General features: G+C 43.5%; 1 protein-coding gene and 1 long non-coding RNA gene across 2 annotated transcripts in view; one reads left to right on the top strand and one right to left on the bottom strand.

Moving 5' to 3' along the window:
* Window positions 1–12,589, bottom strand: part of ATP1B3 (ATPase Na+/K+ transporting subunit beta 3) — a 34,390-nt gene extending 21,801 nt beyond the window's left edge. Inside the window, exon 1 of the mRNA XM_083613952.1 lies at window positions 12,192–12,589. Coding sequence (XP_083470078.1) covers window positions 12,192–12,300 — 109 coding nt within the window. The 5' untranslated portion in view covers window positions 12,301–12,589. The remainder of the gene's footprint in view (window positions 1–12,191) is intronic.
* A 95-nt stretch (window positions 12,590–12,684) lies between these two features.
* Window positions 12,685–15,656, top strand: LOC310762651. Its single transcript, XR_014548107.1, has 2 exons — window positions 12,685–13,037; window positions 13,601–15,656. It is a non-coding gene; the product is annotated as an uncharacterized lncRNA (long non-coding RNA).
* Window positions 15,657–18,854: the final 3,198 nt, after the last annotated feature.

An 18,854-nucleotide genomic window follows, 5' to 3' on the forward strand; every position in this document is an offset into this window, starting at 1 on the left:
GGCAGCCACCGCCTCTCTGAGCTGCCCCCCCCAAGAGATATGCCCTCTCACACCGCCCCACAGGGCCCCTGGGAAGAGAATGCCCCCAGCCTAAGCCGCCCCATGGAGACTAGCCAAAGCTAAACATGAAGCAAACAGCCACACAAGCCTGTGGGAGGGGGGAGAGATGTGAGAAGGCATCAGAAGAGGGAGGAACAATGGCCAGTGTTGCCCGTGGCACCCCTGACTATCATTCAAGGCGACCCAGGGTGCCACAGCACACTGGCTGAAAACCACTGGTCTAGCTAACTCTCTCCTTAAACCACTAGCTGCTGTTCAGCATGGCTCTGGGAGCAGTTTACAAAAAAAAAAAAAAAAAAACTTAAACATTTTTTTAAAATCCAAACCACCAAGCTGCAGCAAGCCATTCAAAATCCAGCAGAAATCAGAATTAAAAGACCTGGGCAAATAAAATGTCTTCCACAACCAAAAAAATGAGGGTATCTCCAGGCAAGCCTCTGTAAAGAGTGTTAAAGCCAAAGTGCCATGACTGAAATGTTCTGTCTCCAGCCATCACCCACTCACTACAATGAGGGGGGCATACACAAAGCAGGGCCTCTGAGACCCATCTTAATGGTTAGCATACTGATTGTCCTTTCTTTTAGGAAAGCTGTAAGGGAGATCTGATAGAGATGTATAGAATTATGGAAAGTGTAGAGAATGTCCATTTAGACTTTCCTCCCTCTCACATAATACCACCTCACCTGAGGCCATCTAATGAAGTTGAATGCTGGAAGCTTCAGGACAAAGCAAAAGAATTATGGTACTTATTTACACAGTGCTTAGTTAAAACTATGGAATTCGCTAAAACAAGATGTAGTAATGGTAACCAACTTGGGTGGCTTTAAAAAATTTTAAATGGTTTTTTGTGGTGTTTTTTTAAAGGTTAAGGCTATCAATGGCTATATCTATATTCCATCCAGTATCAGTTGCTGGGGATCACAGATGTGCTATATAACACAGCTATCCTGATTGTGGGCTTCCAACAGATATCTGGTTGGCAGTGTGAGAACAGAATGCTGAACTAGATAGGCCTTTGGTCTAGTCCAGAAGGGCTCTTATTACGTAGCATTTGTCATGACGGAGCAGCAGTACGCACCTGTAATTCATAACCCAACACACACCACTTACAGTCCTTCAAATTTCTCATTAATGCTTATGGTTAAAGGGGCTGCTTCCTGAAGTTTCTGGGAGTTATCAATGACAGCAAAACTAACAGTGGCAGCCTTTGAAGGTTTTCCTAATTACACTTTGAATGATACTTGCCCTCACTTCTCATTCTTCAATGGAATTGATGGGGCTAGTACAGGATTTAATATTTAATCATTCCTATTAGTTCTTCTCTTTGGATACTGAAGCTTTTGTAAGACAGAGATATAAAGAATTGGAGATTTAAGTAACTGAAGAGCCTGAAATAGCAATTACTGGATAGCCAACATGATGGCCTCTAGTTGATGGTTGATCTAATTGATCATCTTTCCTGATTACTGGTCATGCTAGCTGAGGCAGGCAACACATATACTATTGCTGACGGCAAAATGTATGCAACATTAGTTCAGAGAGGGAAGGAAAATTAGGTGGAATTTGTTCTTCGCATTTTTAAATTGACAAGTTAACTAATATGTAACTGTTGAATTTATTATTACTGATTGTTAGTGGGAAAATAACCCAGTCTTCCTGCCCCCCAAACATCCATACACAATTCCCTCCCACAAACTCCTGTCTAACAGCTTTCCATAAACACTTCTCTCTACCATCTCAAATTATTCAACTCCCTTGCCTCAGGCAGATGGTCTGTTCTTCGCACTCACCCCTAATCATGCCTTTAGTAGTAAGGTAAAGGGACCCCTGACCATTAGGTCCAGTCGTGACTGACTCTGGGGTTGCGGCGCTCATCTCGCTTTATTGGCCGAGGGAGCCGGCGTACAGCTTCTGGGTCATGTGGCCAGCATGACTAAGCTGCTTCTGGCGAACCAGAGCAGCGCAAGGAAACGCCATTTACCTTCCCGCCGGAGCGGTACCTATTTATCTACTTGCACTTTGATGTGCTTTTGAACTGCTAGGTTGGCAGGAGCAGGGACTGAGCAACAGGCGCTCACCCTGTCGCGGGGATTCGAACCACTGACCTTCTTATCGGCAAGTCCTAGGCTCTGTGGTTTAACCCACAGCACCACCCGCGTCCCTAGTACTAGTACTAATATTTACTATTATTATTTTATTATTTATACCCCGCCCATCTGGCTGGGTTTCCCCAGCCACATTGGGTGGCTTACAGCATATCTAAAAACATAATAAAAACATCAAGTGTTAAATACATGCCTGGCTACAGCCCAACAGGAACCATTTTTAATACTAAGGCGAAAAGGCCAGTAAGCATAGTGTTTCCTTCCACAAAAGCCCACTCCAGATTCTGCTCTCTGCCTCCAACTCTCTTTTAAAAAAGCATTTTTACCCTGATCTTTAACTGGAAATGTTCCTAGAGAAGCTTAAAAAAATCAGAAGTAAGGTTGTAAGGCAGGTGGCAAGGACTACCTGAAAGACATGACACAAGGAAAAGAGGATAGGAATGAAGGGGACGGGGGGAGAGAAGCAAACTCAAGCACCAGTTCTTTAAGTTCTTTAAAATCAGCCTCAATGCAGAATACAGCATCTTGCAACTTCCTTTTCTTTCCTAGAGAAACAGAAGGGGAGGAGAGAGGCAACAGCATTCTGCTCCAAGCCCAGGGCTTCAGGAAAGGGAGGAGGTTTATGACAGGAAAGAACAGCAGAAAAAAGCAGGCATGAGAAGGATATAAAATGGTACAAGCCGCTCCTCTGTAGGATTGTGGGGATATTTCTGATGCTCTAACATACCAGCAGTTGCTTTTTTTAAAGGCAGGGCTGTGTACCTCAGCAACTTGCTGGAGGTTGATCTTGAACTTCTGAACACCAGAATGAAATGCACCATCTCCATGGTAACTGTGGTTGTGCAATGAGCAGTCTCAGGCTGGTCAAGATATTTTTGTTCATTTCCCTCTTTTTCCTCAAGTTCACCAACTAATATTTTTCTGAATACCTGCTGAATCTGCAAAATTTGCCAGAATCCTCAACTTGTCTGTGGTGGCCCTCTTTCACTGCTGTGTTGAGAAAAGTTCACTATTGGATACAGCAATGAAATAATGATGGCTCTTGCATAGGATGTAAAGCATCTCTCATGAAAGCTCACTTTTCTAGACATATAGTAAACGGTGAAGTAACTGTACTTATAAACGGGACTGGAAGATAAGTGTATGTTTAAACTTTAAAGTAATTTTAACAGTTAAAAGCTGGCTTTATAGGTCAGAAGCATCGTCATGAATTGTGTTTAGAAGCAGACTAATGGTCCCTAAGCTCTTTATGATCTACATGCAACAATCCAAGGAAATTACCAACGTATGAACAACAATGCCAAGATCCTTGGCCTCAGGAAGGCACACTGCAACTCAGACGTTGACCATGCAACTCTTCTGGACACATCTACAATAAAAAAATATTGTAGCTTGCAAACTCCCCACTTCAAGGGAAATGTGACAACCCCCCCCCCAGCCAAAACAAGCAAAACAAGGGGAGAGATTAACAACAGGAAAATAAGAAGGAAAGGCTGCATTTTGAAATGGAGCATACATAGCTCCGCTGCTATCCAGACTGGATGGTCAGCTTTATTAAGAGGATGTTAAGACTTTCCAGAGGATAGCCGTGTTAGTCTGTTGAAACAAAAAGTTTTGTGAAACTTGAAGGCAAATAGATCGTGGACTAAGCTTTTGCGGACTACAGCAACTGATGATGTGGATGTGGATGTAATCCTAGTCTTTAAGGTGCCACGAGACACTCTGCAGTGCACTTTCATTCCCTACCAGCAAATGTTTGGGCTTGCATTCTTCGGCAGGCAGTTTCAACAAGAACGTGAAGAGTTTTGCATTGACTGCAGAACAATGAAAACACCAGTATCCTATGGATATATGTAATTAATGATAAAAAGTCATGAAGATCTATTAATTGGTTTTATCAATTCTTAGGAACACAGGATTTTTTTTGGGGGGGGGGAATCCACTGCCCTAAAAAGACTGAGATTTAATTTAGCATGTTCAACGTTGGCTAAGTAGGGGGGGGGAATGCTTTGAAGTGTGCCAGGTTAATTTTACATGCTGGATAGGTCTGAAAAAATAGCCAATAGTATTGGAACAGAAATATTTGAGATAGATAGACAGACAGATGATAGATATCTCATGCTTAATGTGGATTCAATGTTACATTCAAACAAAATCAGAACTTTAGTTATTTTTACTGAAATCCTTGTAAGCAATAGCATACTTTCCCTATATTAGTTAGCAAAGAAAAAAATGAGACACTGAAAACTGTTAACAGCAATTCTAGTTTGCTTGAGGAGGTCTGCATGTTGGTGTGTGCTTCCTAGGAATCACCTGGATTTTTAAAAATAGATTTGACTGTTATTGCATCCATGAAATACTTTGACATGTTACTTAGTTAAGCTACTAATTTTGTATGACAAATCATTTCTCAAAATGGATGCTTTCATGCAGTGAAGTACAGAAGACAAATCACTGCTTACTATATAACTAGGCTGAATCCATCATCATGTGAATGTGTTCATCTTATGCAAGCTTCCTTTCCTCCCTCTTACAGTTCCTCACAGCCCCACCCCCAAATCTGCTCTATAGGGTCTCTTAAACCTCTGGAGTGGAAGTGAGGGGCTCCGGTGGTGGGGGGGGGGGGAGGGAGAAGAGGAATGGAAGTCCCACGGCAGAAGCAAAACTCTGTTCCACTAATGCACAGACACCAATGGAAACAATCTTTGTGGGATAGCATCATTGACTGACCAGGGACTCCACAATCAGAGAATAATCTGAATTAAATAAACCATCTTAACTAGGATGCAAGTTCTCAAATTGTGGCTAGGAAAGTGTTTTCTACAGAATGTAGAAGCAAACATACTGTACATATTGTTACAGAAAACAAACATATATATAGTTCTAAGATTTTTGGATGATGCTAACAGCAAACAAGTGACAATCATTTTTATTATATATTGTATCATGCCAGTTCCCAACGTTCTGAAATAACTTCCACTATTCCATCATAATATATAAAACCAGTAAGTAAATATATCAACACAGCATACAAGCCAACATAGGCTGAAAATAATAATCTGAAAGGAATGGAAAGGGCCTGTCACCAGCCAGGTTAATTAAGAAATGACTAAGGAATGGTATAAAGCTTCACAGATAGGAGCAAACTTCTTTTAAAACGGCTAGGATCCTCTTCAGTCCCTATCTGTATCAGTTTCAGTTAATTTCTATGGAGAAAAAGTAAAGCACAATGTAGTTGTGGGAGCTTCCCTGATAAAACACCTGACCACAAGCTAGGTTCAAATCAAAGGGTAAAAGAAACCAGCATTTTCCCAATAAAGCACATGTGCATGTGTGCATATGCACAGACAGAACGCTCCTGGAGGCCATGGCTGGTTCAAGGAATTGATCTGGAATGGATAAATGTTCTTTCAAGCCAAGATAATAGACTCAACAATGAACAAGAAGATGGGAGAACTACCCACCTTAAACTTTTTCCCTTCCTATACATCACTGAGCTTCTTGCAGCATAATCTCCAGCAAGCAAAGTAAATGGAGACAGAAAGGCCACACTAGCCTTGTATTTAACAATCTGACTGGGTAGCCATATACAGTGGAACCTCATGTTACGTACCGTCCTCCTTGCAAACGCTGTGGGTTACGAGCTCCACTAATCCGGAAGTAGATGCCCCTTGTTGCGAACTTTGCACCAGGATGCGAGCAGAAGTTGCGCGCCGGCAGCAGCGGGAGGCACCATTAGTGAAAGCGCACCTCATGTTACGAGCAGTTTTGGGTTACAAACGGACCTCCAGAACTGAACGGATAAAGTTTGTAACCGGAGGTACCACTGTATGACTAGGAATTCAATGCAGGTGACAGAATGGGAAGGACAGATCACTCCATACCCTCTGTCAGTCCACCTGGCCCCTGCTGGTAACCCGTTCCTCAGCTTTATTCCCTTGCCCCCTAGGCTGTTTGTTAATAGGCATTTTAAACTACTCTGCTAATAGGCTAGTAGCCTGCGTTTTGATACTAGTCACAGAAACAGCCAGTAAGGACACATGGAAGTCTAGTCCCCTAGCAGGCTAGTAAAAAAATACAGAAAAGACTGCAGGCAAGTAATTTTTGCAGGCTTATTTACAAGGCTGTATCACACATTTCCCAAACTCATACAAGATTCCTGAAAGACTAGTGATCAGTGCTGCTAACCAGTATGCTACAATAGGCAGAAAATTTGGAGCTGGTACATATCAATGCTATTTTCCTCTCAATAATCATAGTAGCTGAGCTGAAATGCTGCCATTGCTCTGACACCCTTTCACCTTAAGCAGCACTTCCCCCAAAAGTCATTAAAACCCAATATAACAGCTTTGGCATCTTTCCAGATGAGTTTATTGGACAGGGAACATGCAGTCTTTACAACTCCATAACTTTACAAATGCCCTAGGTTGGGTACAAATGCCCTTCCCCAGTATATTAACTATAAGGAAGTTACCTTTCCCATGATCTAGCCTCGAGAGTAGAAAAAAAATAAAGGTATTTAAAGCAGCAACTCAAATCACCATGAGAACCACCATTTAAATCAAGTTCCCTCTTTATAACTCAGGTATTTCCTAACCAAAGTGCACTTTAACGGGTTATAATAATTCAGACACTGATATACAGATAGTTTCATACTATCTAGGAATTACTTCTTTAAAAATCACCTTTTTTGTTTATACAGCCCATATGCCTTTTGGCATGCAGTAATTGCTGTTTAGAGATGAGAACAAGGGCACCAAGCAAAAACATTTGCATGGAATTGATATATGCATAGATATTTCCAAAAACAAGTGCTGGGAATTTAATGGACAGATAAATATCTTTCTGCAAGATGTAAGACCGCCATTCAAAAGTAACACTTCATTAATCATTTTTGGACAGCAAACTTCCCATTAATTTGTAGGTAGTTTACTTGCAGACATTTATTTTCACTTTAGGCTTCAGGTTGGCCTTATGTTTTCCTTCAGCCAGTTCACATTTCTATCCCTGGGGAACTGAAGGCTCATGCCTGTGCAGCACTCAGCACCCTTCAATTTTTGGTAGATGAAGGAAGCAGCATTTGTTCCAATGATTGGCTGGTAGACTAATTCATAATTTGAAAAGTAAGCACACTGAATAGGGCAAGCACTGGGCAATATCAACACTGTAGGAACTCAAAAGATAATGCTGATGAGGTACAGGAAGTTATTTCAAAAAGCCAAGTACACTACATGTAACTTGCAAGTTTCCGGCTCCCGATATTAACCACATTATGAACCACAATATTAGTCGCACCTGCTGTGCAAATTCCTGAAACATTTATCTTGGTGTGTTAACTGGCTTGATCATCCCTTCAAGTCCGTATGGTAACTACTAATTTATGCTTAACTGTGGCAACACTCTAATTGTTTCTTTTTAAACCCAACATTTATCATCATTGGCAGGTGAGAGAAATGCCACAGGAATTTCCTGTGTTTGTGGTGTTTATTTTAAATTATATTAGAAATTTCAGTAACACTTTGTGTTCAAGGCTGTCTTCAACCTTTCACAGGATTCCCTGAAGCATCTGCCCCAGGCCTACAGCTGTAATAAAATATGTCTCTCCCATATTGGTCTCTACAGCCACAGCAGGCACTGTAACTCTCCAAGGGTTTGACTTTACCCCCAATGGTGCATTCCTCCTTTGTCTCTCGAGACAGATGGATGCCAACCAACTCTTCCCTAAAGCAAGGCAAGAAACCTTCTGCTAAATTTTTGTATCTCTATATGAGACTCCACCCACCTGCCATATTTTGCCCACAGGGTAACCCTCATAAGGATCTGGCCTGTGGAACCAAAAAACCTCCCCATCCTAGATGAACTTATTCAACCTAGCTAGGGAGACCCAATCAGGCTTGGCCTGCCACCATGATGAATCTGAGGGGAAGCATGGTGGGGTTCTAGTAGAGAAATACAAATTCTACACATACCAAATTTTTTTCTAAACATACCAAATTTTCTAAACATACCAAATTTAAGTCACTGATAATTAACCTAAAAAAGATATCCAATTGCTAAACGTATTAACACATAAAAATACTATCTTTCTTCTAAAAGCAATAACATCTGTCCACCCACCTTTTCTAGCGGGCCAAATGAATATTAAATTATCAGGGAAGAAATTATGACATTCCTAAAAGGTGGTTTAAGTGACACTTGGGACAACACATTTATGTGAGGTAAGTTTCTCACTGTGGTGTTACATTGGTCAAAGCAAATGTTGTATGTGCATTTCAAGTAACATTACATTTTCTTAGTGCTAAGAACTTCAAAGAAGACAACACAGTTAAAAATACAGATATTTCTTTTTATTTGGGAGCGGGGAGTATGTTTTGTGACCAGCATACTGCCCTAAGCTAACCTGATTTTGTTCCTACCATAACATTTCTTGCCAATTCACCAAATGAAAAAACAAAACTACCAACACAACAAAGGGTCATTAAGCTATTGCCTATTTTGTTGAAGAGATCAGTATCTGAACTTTAGAGGGGAAAAATAAAGAAATTCTGAGTCATCTCGCATGTTATACTTCTGGCTGTTTTACGCACGTGAAAAATGCCATTTGCAAAAACTTTTGCCAGATAATGAAACCCTGAAAAATATCTTTAAAATTATATGGTTGGCATCTGTCTGTCTTGGGAGACAATGGAGGAGTGTGCCTTTGGGGGTGAGGTCAAGCTGTTGGAAGGTTGCAGCACCTGCTCTGGCTGTAAGACATGTTAATTATATATGAAATTGAATAATGGAGCTATAGGTTAACATTTTCATGGCATTACACCATCTCTCTTTAAATCCAGTAGTGCATGTAAAGTATTTTTTATGGATTAAATTCATAATTCACCTGAAAGGGACCTCATGGATCATGTAGTCCAACCTCCTGCAGTGCAGGAATCACAGCTTACAGAATTCCTAACAGGTGGCCATCCCTCTACTTTAAAATCTCCAATGAAGGAGAGTCCAACACCTCCCGAGGTAGTCTGTTCCAAACCCTCCTGAACCAAAGAGGATCTAGATGGCTCTTGTAGAAGAAACATTCCCATCAGGAAACAAGTAACAAGGGGAGCCCAGACTCCTGTCCAGTGCTGGATGCAGCTCTACCCACAGAGCTTCATGCCCAAAACAAGGAGCTGCAGAGGCTGGTGGCCAAGCCAGAGACTCTTATCTGCTCCACATGCCCCACCCAAACCCCGGGAGCACTCCCAACCACTGCACAGGCGGGGCTCTGAGCAGATGCAATAGGCTCTCACTTCTGCAACGTGCTGGGTCAATGGCAGGCAGGCTGTTCCCAAAGCCACAGAAGCATGCCTGACTTAGGCTTCTTATATGTGCTCAAAGACTGAAAATTGTGCTATGCAATACACCTCAAGCATTTTGACTTATACCCTTTCACAGAGTAAAGATTGTTTTTAATCCTTCCCTACACCCCCCCCCCCCGTGTCTTGACTGAGTTTCTCCTTCCCCACAGATCCACAACAGCAGCAGGAAGATCAAAAGTGGATGAAAAGATAACAGAGCTGGAAAGTTGAGGTTCATTTTAAATAAATGAATCACATTTTGAGGTTTCAACTTCATAACTCCAGATAAGCCAAAAGCTACTGGAAATTTTCCCTTCTCCATTAGCAGCAACACAAAACTGAGAACAGTTTCAGTTTATACAGGCAAAACTGTTTTCCTCCTATGAGGAATTGTTTCTAATTCCTCTCAATTTCTCTCCCCACCTTCTGTAAAAAGTGTATTTTTGAAAATTCCAGTTAATTAAAAAGTATTTGGATTCTACCCATCAGTTGGATTCTACCCATCAATTCAAAGTTTCTCTCTGTCTGTGTGTGTGTGTGTGTGTGTGTGTGTGTGTGTAAAATGTACTTTAGTCATATTTAGAAATATATAGTATTCTGAGCTACTCAAATAAACTTCATCATTTAACTTTTCCATGCCCACATGTACAATAGACATTAAGCATGGATTGTATTCTAAAGTGTCATGGAATAATTCCTCATCAATGCCAGCAACGTACAGCAATCCTATCGTAAAACTTACCATCACTTTAAAAAAATACTGTAAAAATTAACAATTATCCAAAGTACTGTTTATGAAATTTATTCTTTAAATTATAAAATATCATTTTCCCAAAGTAACAAATTATTCAAACATCACAATATAAACATCCCAGTCAACACAGCCACAGATCAACACTGCTTGCACAAGAAGTATGATCAATTACATGTTAAGTGTTTAAGTACTTTTCATAATTACTGTAGTGGAAACTGTATCAGCATGCATTCCTGTCCTCATTTTTTTACCACTTCCCACTTGCTCAACCCACACACTTGAAAGAAACCTAGTGATTGGTGTGCCTGTCTGAGAGGAGTGGATAGTGGAAATTTCCTCTCCACTCTTCATTTTGCAAAGTAACTAGGAGGATTTTATTTCCATGTGAATGGAAAGGCTCACAACACAGCCAGCCCTCTTCTGCCTGACATGTATACTCTGCTTTGGGTTCTTCTTCCTTATTTCAGAGCATGTGCCCAAAGCTCATACTGTATACTAACAAAATGAGCAAGAGTATAGTCCACACTGCACTGTACCCAACAGTCAAATACTCGTTGACTCTGGTTTGCTACACCTCAACTGCACAGTTTTTATATAATTTATTGTTTTAAGCCACCTTGGATGGGCATTGTCTGGAATGGGGGCTTGGAAGTACTGTACTTTAAATAAGCAATTTCTCTCCCATGATTCTAAAGGCAATTCTCTGCAAGTTCCTCAATTTATACTTCCTTTAAAACAAAACCCAAGGAAACCTCGCCCTTTGGACAAAACTGGGTAAGGAAGGGGTGGGGTGGGGGACACAACTATAACCTGGATGAAAGTATCAACCCATCCCTCCTCTCTCTCTCTCTCTCTCTCTCTCTCTCTCTGTGTGTGTGTGTGTGTGTGTGTGTGTGTGTATGTGTGTGAGAGAGAGAGAGAGAGAGAGAGAGAGAGACTGAATCCATACTAACTAACGTCGACAGAACAAAAGCGTGTTTGAAAAATAATGAGGGAAGAAAAGAGCGCTTGAGAAGTTCTGATGAAGGAAGAAGGCACATGCCTGCTTGGCGGCTTTTCAAACACCCACGGGAGTTAGCCTAAGCTGGATGGGAGTTACCTACTGGTGGAACCAAAAACGCTGCAGAAAATAAAAGAGAAAACAGACATCGCGTTCTGAAGCCTTTCCCCCCAGCCAGCCGAGCGCAGCTGGCGGCAGGAGCGTGGCGAGAGCTCCCGGCGCGAAAAAAGAGATGCAACAGTCCCCGGGAGGAGCGCACCCACGAGGGGAAATCCTTTCCTCCTCCCTATCCCGCCCCACCGCCCTCTTTCTCTCTCTCTCACTGACATGGGGCGAGAGTGGGGGGTGGGGGACTCCCTAAGAGGACCCTGCCCCGTCCACGCTGACGCAGCTTGCCAGGAAGGAGGAGCCTGGCAACGGCAGAAGGTGGTCCCTCCGTAACCCCCGACGGTGGGGAGCAGCGGGGGGGGGGGAGAGAGAGAGAGAGGGAAAAAAAGATAAGGAAGGCGGCGAGAGTCAGCTGGGGACACGAGCTAAGAAAACAGCCCCCCCCTCCTCACAACGGGCCCCTACTAGTCGGCTCCCCTGAGGCGGCGAGGCGAGGGAGGAGGGGGAAGGCGGCAGGCGAAGCCACCTCTTTGGTGGGTCTGAGGAGATGATGCCGCCGCCGCCGCCGCCTCCTCCTCCTCCCGCTGTCACGTTCGGGTGGTCTATTTTTAGACGTGGGCAAGGCGCGCGCAAGAGCCGCTCCCGGCCCGTTGCTGCTGCTGCCGCCCGCCTCGTGGCCCCCTCGCCAGCTGAGGGAGGGAGAGAGACGGAGAAGGAGAGAGATGCGTGGTGGGCAAGGCAAGTGCCCGCCGCGCCTCACCTCCCACCGCCCCTCGTGCCGGCCGCCCCCTCCCCTTCCTTCCCCGCGCGCGCTCGCTCGCCCTCCTCACCCCAGCTCTTGGCCGTTCGCCCCAGGAACTCGCCGCTGTTGGGGTTGTAGATGAACCTCCGCCACTCGGCCATAGACTGGCTGAAGGGCTTCTTCTCCTCCTTGGCCATAGCGAGAGAGAGAGAGACAGAGGCTGGAAAGAGAGAGGGAGCTCGGCGGTTCGCGGGCGGCGGTTTTTCCCCTGCCGAAACAACAGCGGCTCCTCAGAACCGCTAAGTAACTCTCCCTCAGGCGCCCGGCGGGAGAGCAGAAGAGAGGAAAAGGAAAGAGGGGCTGGGCCAGTCGCACGCACCGAGCAAAACTACTCGCGCCGCCTCTTTCCACTTCCTACGTCAGAACCCGCTCGAGCCAATCGCCGCGCGGCCGAAGACGCCCCGAGCGCGCCCGCCCACCGCGCACCCCCGCAGCGCCACCTGCTGGAGGGATATGGCGGCGGAAAGGGCTTGGGCGCGCGGGAGGCCGGCGGGCGCGCGAGCGAGCGGGGCGGGGGGGAGGCCGGTTGGTCAGGAGGCGCCCGCGCGCTCATAGCGGCCCACGAGTGCCCGCCTCCTGCGTGTCAGGGATGCGGAGTCTCAAGCACGCCATCCTCCCGTTTAATATTCTTCCCCCATGCATCACGTAAGGGTCTTCCCGCCGAAAGAGCAGCCTCATGCCGTCAACGGGAGATCCAGGGGGGACAAGAGACAAATGTTCAATTTTTCACACTTTGAGGGACAACTCCCGTCCCGTGACCATATATGGCATGAAATGTTGCAATACGCGTGTTGGAAGAAGTATGGTTAAAGATGCGCGCTTCATCTGTGCCTCCAGGCTCTTGATGTTGCGAAATGTTGTAGCCTAGAAAACGGTAGGTAAAGAAACGCATGGGCTTCATCCCAGCTCCTTCATGCAGAACTGTACAGGATGTTTGCCTGAGGTCAGAATTACATGTTGGCAACTAGAGCGGTAGACGGAGGCCCTGGGCGTTTAACACCCACAGTACATGCAAATATATATTCAAGACTTTTAATCTCTTCCTGGTGTGAAGATCTGAAATTCTGCCTCTTAAGCAAAACCAACAGAAGATGAAAGTTAACAATCCTAAAATGGCAACAGTGGCATACTATCCGACCTGGGGCAGACTTTGGTAATATGGCCCTCAATATTTCTTATTTTCACAATAATTCAGACCCATTGAAGAGGCAATTGTATCAATTGTTAGCAAATAACCAGTTTGCAGTTCTGAAAGAACTGAAAAGTAAATGTTTTATCAATGAACCAATATTCCCATCCAAATATTAAACTGACACTAAACTGAAAAGTCTCTCTATATTTTCCTGTTCTCTTTCACTTTAATTTCTTTCCTCCTAGACTCTTAACTGCCATGCCTCATGACCTCTCACTCATTCTAAGTGTCTCTTCCTTTTTCAGGTTCTAATCACTGCCTTGGAATGTTCCTGTCGATCACAAGCAACTCCTCATCAATGACATAAGAAAAGTATTGCTGGCTCAGGCCAAGGGTCCATGTAGCCTGGCATCCTGTTCTCACTGTGGCTAACTGGATGCCTATGGGAACTCCATAAACAGGACTTAAGCACAATTCAGAACATACAGTACTGCCTCAGACAATGGAGACAGAACATAGCCATCATGGCCAGCAGCCATTAATTTGTCTATACCTTTCTTAAAGCCACCCAAGTTGATGGGCATCACTACATCTTGCGTGAGAGAATTCTATGGCTTATCTATGTGCTATGTGAAGAAGTACATTGTTTTTTTCTGTCCTGAATCTTCCAACATTCAGCTTCACTGCCTAGGCCCCAAAACCTAGTCTTACAAGTGAGGGACTTTCTCCAATCTTATATAAGCTATATTAAGTCCACTGCTTACTCCAAATGTTCTAACCATTCCTCATAGTAAAGTTGCTTCATCCTCTTTTTCACTTTGATTGCCCTTTTTCTGTACACTTCCCAGCTCTGAAAGGGCTTGTGGGTATTGCACACCCCTCCCCACTTCTTGCAGTCAACACCATTGATTTTCCACCAGCTTCCTGAAGGCACTCTTACCAGAACTTTTTGTCCCTCAGGTGTGCACCTTTCTCTCGCAAACAATTTATGGATAACAGTGGAGGTGGAGATTGTGTGTGATCACTTGCTATTTGTCATAGCTGGGTGGGTAGCAGTAGTCCTACATTTAAAAAGTTATTTTAGGTTTACTTCCAATTATAAGGAGGATACAAACTGGGACTTTCACAGCAGAAAAAAATAAATTTCCCAATGTTACCTATGGGGCACTCATTGGTTCTAGGTGTTAACAGAATAAAAGAGGAGGCCCAGGCTTGCAAGCAGAGTGTCTCTGTGGGAAAGGCCATGAGGAAATACAAGAACCTCTGGAGGACCACAGGTTCCTCATCCCTAGGATGCACAGATTATAGTCTTGCACTGGTTTAGAAAGGGTGAGGGGCAAGCATATAAAGCACCAAAAATGATGGGGGAGGGGGAGTATGTCAAGAAAAGCTTCTGCAGACTCAACCATACTGTCAATATGGATAGCAAGTTTCCATTAATTCACCACTGTCCATAGGACAGTCTCCTCCAAATCACATGCCTCACTGTAGCCATGTTTAATGGGGGGAAGGCACCTCAGAGGGGTTTGGCAGACCCCTTTATGTGCCTCTCCCCCTCCGTTAAACTTTGCCTCGGCTGCATTTAAAGGAGCGTGAACACACTTCAGAAAGCACTTTGCCAACCTCCCTCCATTAAGCAGCTCACCTGGGTAACTTGCACTTCTTGCTTATTTGCCCGCCTGCCATTTTATCGTCATGCTGGAGTTGGCATGGCCACACAAACCATTGGCCACATAAACTGAAGCGTGATGGCAGCCTTAGATTTTTATGTATATAGGAAAATTGATAACTCTACCTCCTCCTATGAAGCCTTCCCAGTATGCCCATATTACACACAGAACTGTGTGTGTCACAAGACCCAGAGTGCTGCTGCGATTGAGTTTGGATCGGCAAGAGGAGGTGCTGAATGGCGGGAACCTGAGCTGGAGGAGGGAAGAGCTCCTTCTTCTGCCCCAACCTCTGCCTCTTTGGAAGGAGGGCCTTCCTGCAAAGCAGAGAGCCCCAGTGGAGACAGAGGCAGCAGTGAATAAATAGGAATGTGAACAGCAGGGTGCAATCCTGTCACCTAGAACCAGGTACTGTCTTTGCAGATTAGACTGAACCCACTCACCCTAACAGAGCACACATTTGTAATCCTGATATCCCCGCTAGTTTGAGTAAGTTTGGCAAGTGAGTGTGCCATTCCTCATCTTTAAAAGCTTGGCAGGCAGGGCATGGAGAGTTGACACCATTGTCATTTCCATCTATTGATGAACTTTTTGCCTTATTCCTGAACTCCTGAATCATGTCCCCTGAGCTCTATGTCTGCTGCCAACTCTGTTCCATTACTTGCCTAAATAAATATCTCTTTCTTGCTCCCAAGTAAGAGCCTTTGTCTGTGTTTATTGGGTAGAAGCGAGACAGTGTGGCCAAATTACGGTTAAGGTTTTTGCATGCTAATAGGTAACAGTGTTAATTGTTATATGTCATCTCTGCATGCAGACACTCAGAGCTGTTTTCTTCCGACAACTCGTTTTGCTGTCACTGGTACATGCCACAGAGCAAAATGGTGTCTTCCATTGCAGATGCAGGTCTTGCAGTCATGATGCAACTGTCCAACTTTCATTGGCTATAGGAACATAGCAAATGTTAAAGTTGTAGCCTTTGGAGGACCAATGGAACTTCCTGGACAGCCTCATGCAATACGGCCACCAAGCAAAGGATCATTAAAACTACTATGTGTATGCCCTCTTGCCATGAGATTTATATGTGCATGCAATTATCTAGAATGTTTTGTCAGCACTGTAGAGAAAATTGCAGATTAAGCCTGGTCTAGATGGCAATCTGATACAAGCAAAAGAGCTTCCTATACTAGCAGCCTTCATTTGAAAGTTTCGTGATAAGGAGTCGCTCTGAGAAAATGTTATGTCTGAAAGAGACAGAGAGAGAAAGAGAAATATCAGGGGTGAAATGCACCACAATTAAAATGGTTCTAGTACAACTGTAACAAAAGAAAGCTTACTTGTATGAGTGGCAATTATTAAAAATAATACAGGAGCTGAAATCCTGCTGAGAAAGAAGACCTTTGTTTGTAGAGTTGGAGAGGACACATAAGACATTTTCAAACTAAAGGTGCCTGAAAGCATGTACTTGAATCTATATTTATGTCCCTAAATAGCCTGATGACTTATCTTAAAATAATAGCTGTCTTACTGAAATGTCTATACGTACTGTTCTTGGAATTAAAAATATTAACAGCTTCTTCCCTCTTTCTTTCTTCACAGTCCTCTAAACACACACACACACACACACACACACACACACACACACACACTTTATTTTCCATGGCATTTGGGCTACTTCATACCAGTGTCTCAGGGCTTTGCCTCAGGTCAACGTTAAATTTTTAGCTGAGACCAAGAAACCACATTTTTCTATACTCATATATGAAAACACAAACGTTGAATGCAAGATCAAGAAAAATTATGGCCTAATATAATTATATCAAATCCCCAAAATGGAGTGTTAAATCAAACTTAGCATTTATCTTTGCTCCCACATGAAAAAACTGAAAAAGTAGCAAATAGCATTTTTTAAAGAAGAACATGATGCAAAACAATTATTTTGTTGGTCAGCTGATGGAATTGGGTTTTACTGCAGCTAAAGACTGAGACTGGCTGCAATTCTGCACCCACTCTCCCACAAATAAGCCCATGGAGGACTTTTTTGCAGACATGTATAGGATCACACTGTTAACATACTAGTGGAGAAAAAAGATTCAGAGACACAGAGATCCTATGCTGTGCAAGAGGACACTCACTGCCAGGGGTTAAAGAACAAGTTAAAAATAGAAAGAGAATTTTCCCTCCCTCATCTCTTGGCGAGCAGCTCTTCCTGCAAAATCCCATCCCTCTTTGCTGAGAAAGGATGGGCGTTTTTCACAAGTAGCACGGGTAGCACTTTTTATTCTAGAAGGTATCACTGCTGGATCTTGCTATCACACATTAAAACACGTGTGTGTGTGTGTGTGTGTGTGTGTGTGTGTGTGTGTGTGTGTTTAATGCATTAACTTTTTCACCAATGTAGCTTTATATATTTCAGATGCAGGGAATGCAAAAAATAATTTGAGCATCATCACCCATCAACATGGCTTTAAACATCTTTCCTCATTTAACTGTATCCATTGCACACTTATATGAATAGTTTTTGCAGAGCCTTGCAGCCCTCTGATCAGCTTTCCTGATCCTTCTCTTCTTTCTTCACATTCTCCAAACATGCATACCAAGTAAAGCACAGGAGCTGCACACACCCTATACCTTTAAAGCATATTCCACTCCCCTCAAATAATTCTGGGCCCTGTAGGTTGCTGGGAATTATACTTCTCAGAGGGGTAAACTACAGCTCTCGGAATTCATTGAACAGAAAATGTGCTTCAGATTTTCTTTAAAGGTGTAGGGTGTTTGCAGCTTCAGCAAAACACAGGTGTTGCAACAAGAATGTGTTATCACATTCCAATGGCTTCTTACTGTAAGGCAGAAATTTAAACAGACAGAGGATGTATGTTAATGTTGTGGTTTTTAAAATTCTATCTGAGCCACCCAGAGGTCACATGTTATTAGGGGACCGTAGAAATATAGAAAAATTAAATAAAGTTGAAAAGAGGATAGAGGTGGACTCAAGTATTTTGCTGGTTAGTCATTGTAATTATGCTGCCACAGGCTGATCCTAATCTATTTTAAAATGCTGTTTTGTGCTGTAGTCTAAACCACAGAACTTAGGGCTTGCTTATCAGAAGGTCGGCGGTTCGAATCCCCGCAACAGGGTGAGCTCCTGTTGCTCGGTCCCAGCTCCTGCCAACCTAGCAGTTCGAAAGCACGTCAAAGTGCAAGTAGATAAATAGGTACCGCTCCGGCAGGAAGGTAAATGGCGTTTCTGTACACTGCTCTGGTTTCACCAGAAGCGGCTTAGTCATGTTGGCCACATGACCCAGAAAAATTGCCTGTGGACAAACGTCGGCTCCCTCGGCCAGTAAAGCAAGATGAGCGCCGCAACCCCAGAGTCGTTTGTGACACGACTTAACGGTCAGGGGTCCTTTACCTTTAATCCTATTAAAGGACTGTTCTACTCTTCCTGTGTAGTAATAGCATGCATCACACATCTAGATTGTCATGTGTGGATAATGCACTTTTATGAAATTCACATAGATGGAATTGGAAAGGGAAGCAGAAAAATGTAAAGCAACATGGCACAAACCAGAAAGATTAGCTCCATAACCAGTATGGCGAAAGTGAAATTGTGAAAAATTGCTTTCTGCTTAACTGTAAGAAACAGGAGACACATGCTTCTGCAAACTATCAAAAATGATAAAAGGCTTCCCGCTATAAAGCGAGGATGAAAATGTCTGTGTCACTGTGAAAGCAAAGTGATTGCAAAGGTCTGGCTGGCTGCCACTGAATCAGATGAGTAGTGCACAGCAAAATGGAATCATTGTATAAATTCCCATAAATACTCCCTACGCACTCAGGCAAGATTCTTTTCTGGCATCAGAACAATGGTGAGAGAGCCCTGTAACCAAGAGGG

Source organism: Podarcis filfolensis (assembly GCF_964270895.1).
Source record: "Podarcis filfolensis genome assembly, chromosome: 5".
NCBI classification, from domain to species: domain Eukaryota; kingdom Metazoa; phylum Chordata; class Lepidosauria; order Squamata; family Lacertidae; genus Podarcis; species Podarcis filfolensis.